We start from the raw sequence: 8,934 nt of genomic DNA, 5'->3' as shown, positions 1-8,934 counted from the left end.
TTGCTGTCAAAGTGACTTCATGTTTTCTGTGGTGTCTTTGAGCTCACAGCTCTGAAGTGGGCGGGGCTCAGCTGGAGGACGGTGATGTCATGTATTTCTGTGAGTAACATTTAATTCAAATTGAGTTGTTAGTTTTTTAGAAAGCTCCAGATCAGACAGAGAGGACTTTGTCTGTCCTTATGTTGCATTAAAAAACTCAACATCTCAGTGACACACACCCTGAGCACAAAAACACCCAGGCTCAATAAGTGTGTGCAGTTCACTGCAGCCAGGAATGCACAGATTCGCCCATGAAGGAAACAAAACAACTCCAGCACAGGAGAGACGGCTCCTCCAGCGAGGACCTGTTCTGTCTTGAATCTGCACAAACAGCAGAGTCACAGTTCAGAGGATTCAACAGCATCGTTTACAGTTTTATTCAAAAGACACAAACAAACATAAATAAGCAGAAAGAAAGACGAAAACACGTTGGAACAGAGTCGACTTCTTCTCTCTCACACGTGAAGAACTCACTTTAAAAATGTCAGAGAAGGTTGAGGTTCTATTATGGAAGTGTGTTGATGCCTCGCCGGAAAAACAAACAAACAAAACCTGAAGTTTCTTGTTATAATAAGAAACTTTTCTGGTTATAACAATATACTCAGTCTTGTATTATATTTGCAGCAAAGCACCCGGGACGTCCCTCTCCCCAGCAACACTTTCACGACATTACAAGATAAATAAGTCGACTGTTCTAACAAGAAAAGTTCCTTGGTAAATATGAAAACATCTTGTATCTCATGACATGAAAAACGTCCTGTTAGAACAAGAAACTTTTCACGTTATTCATACTTCTTGTTTCCTGCTGCTGGTGATTCTGGTTTCTCACACACACGTATGTATCTCATGTGTCCTGAAGCAGAGTGACTCCTCGTATGAACTGGACGCAGTGTTTATCTTATTCAAATGTTGTACACAGACGTCTGCACACAGGAAACGTACGGGATCATAAAAGCTTTGAATTAATTTATTAATCTATGAAAAAGCAAACGATAAATTCAAAGTGTTTGTGAAGCGCTGCCTAAATCTTCCTGGACTTTAATTGGCTGAACGATGAATCCAAATACAATCAGAATCATTGGTTTCTGCTCCGTCTGAGTTCATTTATCTCTAAACAAACAAAAGGTAAACAAAAACAATCAAACAGACACAAACAGTTGAAACCTTCACATCAACTGTTTCTATAAATATGAACCACGACTTCACCTCCAGGTGTCTGTGTGACATCATCACCTGTCCTGGGGAAGCCGAATGGTGCAGCGATCCGGCTTCTGTCTGTACATTTTATACATCTTTACATGTTTATATTTTCCCATCAGCCCTGGCGTCTGAGCGTCCTACACCACGCCTCCTCCTGCGCCTCCTGCTGCTCCTCCTCCTCCTCGGCCCGGCCCTCCTGTTCTCAGGTTATGCCACAGTTTAACAAACGGCTCTCGGTTCTTCCAGATGAGCTCGTGACCAAACAGGATGTACCAGCTGGAGGAGAGAGGACAGAGAGCATGATGGGAAACTGAGTTCTGCTGTCACACGCAGCCACACCTTCAACACCACACAGTGTCTGTCCTGCTTCACAGTGAACATCCTCGAGTTCAGTTCAAATCTGAGGTATTTTTACTTTTCATGACACTTTCTTCTTATAAGAGTTATAAAATCTGATGTTTTATAACAAATAAAACTCCCTGACAGTTTATACGAGTCCATCTGAAACAATCAGACAATTAATTAATCAGAGGACTGACAGTGACAGTGACTGTGACTCTAACGTGTGGCCCACAAACCTCCGTCTGCTTATATGAAATTATTAAAGGGATCTGTAGTCACTAATCAATGTTCACTCTGCAGATCCTTATGACGGCATATTAAGGCTACTGTGAGCAAAACATTTATAAATATGTAAAAATACAGAGCTGAGGGAGGAAGGTAATATTTCAATGAAATAATGTACAAAATTTCCACAATAAAATTTGTATACTTACAGGATAAAAAAAATATCAGATATTCTCTGGGATTTAAGTTGTAAATTTAAGATCAAAAAACACTCACAGATGTTTCTGTGTGTGGCAGCCTTTATGTCCAAGACAAACTTCAGAGTCATTTTAAAATATACCCAAAAATGCCCAAATTTACAAATAAAAAACTTGAATATTCTCTGAGATTTTTAAAGTTTTTATCTTGCAAATTCATGACTAAATAGTCTTTGAGAATGTTCCAGTTTTTTTTACCTGCAATGGCTCTAAAATCTCCCACATCGGTGGTAAATGTATTATTAAAATAAAAGTCCCTTGACAACCTTTATGTCCATGACAAATTTCCCTCGGGACAAATAAAGTCATTTTGAATCTTCTTGAAATGTACAAAAAAAAAAAAAAAATCACAAATTTTAAATTAAACAACTGAATATTCTCTGAGTTTTTTTCTTGCAGATTCATGACTTTCTAATCTCAGAGAATATCTGTTTTTATCTTGTACATTTACAACGTAAAACTTGGAGATTTGGAATTTTTATTCAGAATATTTCCCACAGCTCTGTATTTGTGTAGTTTGGTTTTATTTTATCTTTAACCTACAGTGGGGCGAGTAATTAGTGGTATATTAAGTCTTTTAAAACTTCAACAATAGAGCTAAATTATTTCATTAAGTTTTTGCTCCTAGTGTAAAGACTCTTTCTTAAAAAACATGAACACACACATCTATTCATATGATAAGAAAACTCACCAATGTGTTTTCTTTGTGTCCAAGACAAACTTCCCTCAGGACAAGCAAAGTTATCTTGAATCTTCTTGAAAATTACAGTAAAATACTCTTCTGAGATTGTAACATTTTTTTCTTGCAAATTCATCACTCAATAATCTCAGAGAATATCCTCCTAAATTTGGATTTTTTTGCCAGAATATTACCTCCCTCTGCCGACTTTATTTATTTTACCTGCAGAGGCCCTAACAACAGTGGTAAATAATAAAAAAATCAAACAGATGTATTTTCATGCGGCAGCCTTTATGTACGAGACAAATTTCCTTTGGGACAAGAGACTTATCTTGAAATTTACAATAAAAAAACTTAAATATTTTCTGAGATTATAAAGTTTTTTCTTGCAAATTCATGACTCAATAATCTCAGAGAATACCCCGGTTTGTATTTCATAACTTTGCGGCTTAAATCTGAGTCGTTGTTTGTTTTTTATCAGAATATTTATCAGACACTTCCTGGAGCTGTATTTTCTTACTTCACCCACACAGACCCTGATAATTCCCACATTAGTGAAGGTGTCAGAGGAAACGAGTGGCTGCTGATTGGTCGAAACAGTGACTCACATTCCAAACAGGGCTCCTCCTAAATGAGCAGCGTGGTCAAAGAACTTCCATCCCAACACCACGCCGGTCGTATCCATGGCGATGATGGCCTTCAGAGCCTGAGGGGAGACAGAGGAGGAGTTTCAGGTGACGGTCAGACAGAGACAGGTGGAGCAGGTGAAAGTGGGCGGAGCCTGTCTTACGTTGCCAGCAGTGAAGGTGAACATGGGCAGGAAGATGATGGACAGTTTGGCTTCTGGCATTTTGGTGCAGACGGCGGCGAGGACGGTCATGATGGCTCCAGACTGAGAACACACACACACACACAGCTGGTGAGACCACATTAAACCCTGCGCTCACACACGGAGCCACGCCTGAAGGCCTCTTACAGAACATGTCAAACAGTCCAGAGACATTTACAACAGAAAACGTAGGAATGCGTTTTAAAGTGAAAGAGCTTCACAGTTTGTGCAGGAGCGTCTGAATGTTGACCGGTGATGTGTCACAGGTCACAGTATGATGTGCAAAGAACACGAGTTTGAGGGGAGGAAGTGACGATGTGCGTTAATCGGTCCCTTCAGGATTTCACAGGATAGTTTTAGGATTGTTGTGCCTTAAATTCCTGATGTCACAGCAGCTTTTCTAAAACATTGTGACGCATGTTGAACAGTGTTTTAGTCCTGTTTTTGTGATGAAACTGTGGTGAGTGAAAATTGCAAAAACAGTGTTGAGCGTGCATCAACACGCTGAACGCAGCTCTACAATAAAATCACATTTTACCTGTTTTAAACAGTCAAATCTGCGGTCGAAATTGCAAGGTTCTGCAGAATTCACGGGGATCGCCTAAATTTGCATTAATTGTTGCGATCCAAACATCCTGAAGAGACTGGTTAACGTAACGATGTTTCCTGTTTCTACGTCAGCTGTTGTGTAAATCCACAGACAGTAAAGCTGCCGTGACGTCACCCGCTGGTTTGTGGACTCCTGTTTTGTCACTCTGGAGCCAGAAGTGACCATATTTGGATGAGAGGGTAAAGCTAACGCTAATGCTAGCTGCTAGCTCAGTTAGCACAAAGCCTTTTCAGCTACAGTTGACTGTGATGATGCTAATGTTCGTTAGTGAAGAGCAGGTTTAAAACCACTGAAACAAAATGTACTTACCTGAAAAAATGACATCTGACTCCTGAGAGGATCTTTGAGTTTAACTGAACGCTCAACGAGATTTTTTCAGGGCAGGAAGATGATGGACAATCACAGAAACTGTCAGTGTGTCATTCTGTCAGTCAGTCATTCTGTCTGTTCCACGTTTTTCTACTCACTGACGTGGTCAATCTATGTGAAACTGCACATAGGCATTGAGGACTGGCATAGGTAGAAGGTGACAAAGCTACCAATGGCTATGGACTAGTTTATATTGATACATGTTTTTGTTTCTCAAAACCTACTGAATAAACAATATATATAAAAAAAGATACAAATTTATATTGAAATTGTGGGGTCTTTTGTGCTTTAATTCCTGGAAATGTAGCGACCCTCTGTAACCCTGGTGCCGACCCAGAGTTTGGGATCCACTGCAGTAAAACAGGTCTACAAACACAGTGTTTCACTGAAATGAAAGCAGTGATGTCACTTACAGCTCCCAGCGACGGACCGAACCTCCCGGTGACCGTCTTACACACGTAACTGGCAAACGTGGAAATGACACCTGAAAGACAGACAAACAAACAAAAACTAAAATCAGCGTCAACAATTGAACTGTGTGTTTGATCTGTTTGTCTTCACTGTATGAGCATGAAAACAAATCACTGCCAGTCAGAACAACGTTAAGTGACAGTGTTGTGTGGTGCAGCACCTGCAGACAGGTAGACGGCCATGAACTGCTCTCTGCCCAGCATGGAGACGGCGCTGGTGGAGAAGCTCCAGAGGACGTACATGTTGGCGGCCATGTGGAAGAAGGAGAAGTGGCTGAAGGTGGAGAGGAGCATCGGAGAGCACAGAGTCTCTGCAGGAGCACAGACGAAGAGGTCAGAGACAGACACAGACTCCCGCGTGACGTGTTGCTGGTTTGATCAGTTTGTCAGCTCAATCTAAAACATGTGGGACCTTGAACGCACCACCCTGAGGACCTGAAACAGCTGTTAGTGACAGTGTGAGCAGACAGACTCACTGGAGGCCGGGTTGGAGGTGAAGTATTTGATCATGGAGCGCTGCAGAGACGGGACTCTCCAACAGCAGAACACGACGGCGTTAGCAGCAATGATCCCTGGGAAAGAAAAACAGGCTTATTATAGTAACTCTATTAGACTGATGTAAATGTTTGCTGCAGTTTGTCTCACCTGTGACCGTCTTCTGACCCTCACTCAAGCTGTTCCACCAAATGTTAATCTGAAACACAAACAGCCAATCAGAGCTCAGACTGCAGAACATCAGCAGAATCTGTGAACACGTCTTTTTACCACATTAACACTCACACACGTTTCTGTGAGACATTTAAAAACAAGAAGTCTGTCTGCAACCTTCATCTGACACTTTAAAAGTCTATATTTGAAAACCACTTACAAAAGAAATTAAGTAAAGTATTCGCAGACTGTCTACGGGCCCTGGACTGAGAACTTCACCAGCATTTGAAATTACATTTTCTACCAGGGAATATTCAAGGTGGAGACTTTAGAGAGATTAAATAACACGGTTCTCTCCTCAGGCTGCGTTCAACATGTCACACACAGATAGAAAGAAACCTTTCACCACATCACGAGCAGACAGAATGTATTTATATCCCAAATACATACAAAATAAAATATGCCATGTGGTGAGTTAGCAAGCTAACAAGTTAACAATTTAACTGACTTCACTAACTTAAAAATTTGAGCCAGCACGGGGCAAACTGTGCAAACTTAAGTTTACTGAGTTTAAACTAAAATACTTATTTAAAAAAAGATAAGGTGCATGGTTACTATTCAATTAAATGAACCAATTTTGACCAAAACACGTCACAAGACCTCATATTTCTAAATGAGTTTATTCACTAAATCAGTTCACTATTAAAAGGTACAATCTTTAAGTTGAAATTTTGTAAAATTCCTAAAATTCCGAAGCTTAACTTCCAAGATATTTATTGAAAACTGGAAAACATAACAGAAATTTACTAAAATTTACTGGAAATGTAGTAATAATTAACACAAAACGTATTTTTAAATTTACTAACAAATTTACTGAAAATTTAGCAGAAATTTACCAACGGAATGCTGTAATTGTTTTTCCTAAAAATTTACTAAACTTTACAAGAAATTTGCTAATAATTTACACAAAATTTAGTTTTCAAGAAATTTACTGAAAATTTAGCAGAAATTTACTGATAATTTACACTTTTTTTCAAATTACGAACAATTTACTGTAAATTTACAAGAAGACATACTTAACAATTACCAAAAAAAAAAAAAAAAAAAAATCCTTACAATTCACTGGAAATTTACATGAAAATTTATGAGGAATTTAACAGAAAATTTACTAAAAATTATCTGGAAATTTACCAGAAGTTCAATAAATTCTCTTCAATATGTACAAACAAATTTACTGGAACTTTACCAAAAATTTACAGACAGTTTACTAAAAATTTACATCAAAACTGACTCGAAAATTTTATGAAAATTTAGCTGAATTTATGAACAGATTTACTGGGAATTGGGAATAGGACCAGAAAATTACTAACATTTTGGACCTTTTATAGCTCTAAGCACACTTTTGACCGTAAGACGTCAGAGTGATTTATTATTTCCAAAAAATAAGTTCACTATTAAAAGGAACATTTTTTATGTTGAGACTGTGAAAAGCTCTTTGAATTCCTGAGGTGAACTGCACAGAAATATTTACTGACCCGTCTCAAACCTAATTTCTGCTGATGTTTCTAAGACGCTGAAAATAAAGAAATGACAGAGGAAACGTGTTTTTGTTCTCGTGATGGTGGAATCTGAGAGAACAGATCGTCACAGCTGTGACCCACCTGACCAAACTATGAGGACTTAAATTTACTTTTAAAATCAAATCACTGATGTTTTTCTCTGGTGGATCACGGGACAGTTTCTTCGCACAACACAAAGAGGGATTTCACAGGAGGAAATCTGGACTCGTGTTTCCTCCTGAAGCTCAAACACTTCAGACTGACGTCAGAGTGATGACTCACCTCTTTGCGAACATCTCCTCGTTTCTGAGGTCGCAGCTTCTCCAGCCAATCAGCTCTGATCTCGTCGAAGTAGCTCTGGACTCGAGACTTGAGAGACTCGTACTGCCAGATGGCCGCCGAGCCGAAGGAGCAGCCTGTAAACTGACATGGAGTTAACACCTGACAATGACATCGCTGATGACATCATCTACCATCAGACATCACCTACCCCCACGGTGAAGATGAATGGTCTGATGAGCCGGTTGAAAGCCCGGGGCGAGCTGGGCGCCGCCTGCTGCTGCTCCAGTTGGGGAGTGGGTGTCCGGCGTTGGACCGCAGCCTCAGCTCCCAGATCCTCCTCCACCTTCTTGGGTTCTGGTTTCTTGGCGGCTTTCCTGAAGCCACATCTCTGCTGGAGGCTGTGAGGCCACCTGCTGGACAGATGGAGAACTTTAACCACAGAGAACAGATGCCTCGGACTATAAACTGAGAAGAACTGGAACTATAAACGAAGGACGTCAGTGACAGCGTTCAAGGAGCCAGACTTTGGCGTGTTGATATCATCGTGCATCCCTGGTCAGTGTAGTAGCGTGTTGTGGTTCCCTGTGAGGTGAGATTAAAGTCACATACTGGAGCTGCTCCTGTTCCAGTTTAGATCCAGTTCAGCACTGAGAGTGAACTAACATGATACTGGGACAGGACCTGGGGCCTTTCATGAAGCATTACATACACCTAAAATAAAACAGGCTACTGTGAACATTTGTCACATCATCTGTTTATTAAACATCCCAATAAAAAGAACAAAAACAGTTTCAGATATATTAGTTTAATAAATGCTGACCTCCTCATATTCACACATCAGACTTGATCATATTTTCAGGGTTGTTTGGAGCTGATCTGTAGAGTTTAGCTCACACATACACCAGCACTACTTGTTGTATTATTAATATTACAGAGTGAAAACATGATGTGTGTTTGTGACACAGCTGTATTTATATCACCGGGTGATGAACACAGAGGCTCAACAGCTGACAATGTTACTGTTACTAGTTATTATCTTCCGTCTGTTTTGAATAAGAGCCGGATAATTACAGGATTAATCTGTTTAAACAGATCAAAACAGAAGCCAGCAGCTCTGTTAGCCTCCAAGCTAACGTTAGCCGCTAACACCCAGTTTAATCTAACTGTCCTTGGGAGCTAACAGAGCTAACTCCGGGCAGCGGGGCTCTGCCTGTCTGTCAGCCGGAACACGCTGCCTCTCTCCGGCTGTGGTCACTGACCTGCCTCCCCTCGCGGAGCCCCGTAAACCATTGTCTCCGGTCAGTCTGAACACAACAGCGCAGCTCCTCCACGCCATGGTGGAGCCCGGTGACCCCGGCCGACCGACCCCGGAAGCTCGTTCACTTCCGGGTCACCGCGGAGCTCCGAGAGCGGAGCGGGGGGACG

General features: G+C 40.7%; 1 protein-coding gene across 2 annotated transcripts; it reads right to left on the bottom strand.

Annotated features, from left to right (window-relative positions):
• Positions 1-392: 392 nt before the first annotated feature.
• Positions 393-8,874, bottom strand: parlb (presenilin associated, rhomboid-like b). Of its 2 annotated transcripts, none has more exons than XM_033630350.2 (10): positions 8,769-8,874; positions 7,718-7,922; positions 7,510-7,650; positions 5,666-5,714; positions 5,497-5,592; positions 5,182-5,331; positions 4,964-5,034; positions 3,533-3,634; positions 3,351-3,448; positions 393-1,515 (listed from the first exon to the last, which is right to left on the bottom strand). In XM_033630350.2, exons 1-10 carry the CDS (start codon positions 8,843-8,845, stop codon positions 1,377-1,379), a joined length of 1,128 nt encoding a protein of 375 aa, XP_033486241.1. In that variant the 5' UTR covers positions 8,846-8,874; the 3' UTR covers positions 393-1,376. The 2 variants fall into 2 exon arrangements, with proteins under 2 accessions (XP_033486241.1, XP_033486242.1); XM_033630351.2 differs by having other exon boundaries at positions 7,718-7,919; positions 8,769-8,870.
• Positions 8,875-8,934: the final 60 nt, after the last annotated feature.

This window comes from Epinephelus lanceolatus, chromosome 4 (assembly GCF_041903045.1).
Source record: "Epinephelus lanceolatus isolate andai-2023 chromosome 4, ASM4190304v1, whole genome shotgun sequence".
Taxonomy (NCBI): domain Eukaryota; kingdom Metazoa; phylum Chordata; class Actinopteri; order Perciformes; family Serranidae; genus Epinephelus; species Epinephelus lanceolatus.
Note: the sequence above shows the minus strand (reverse complement) of the source record. Positions and strands in the feature narration are given on the sequence as shown.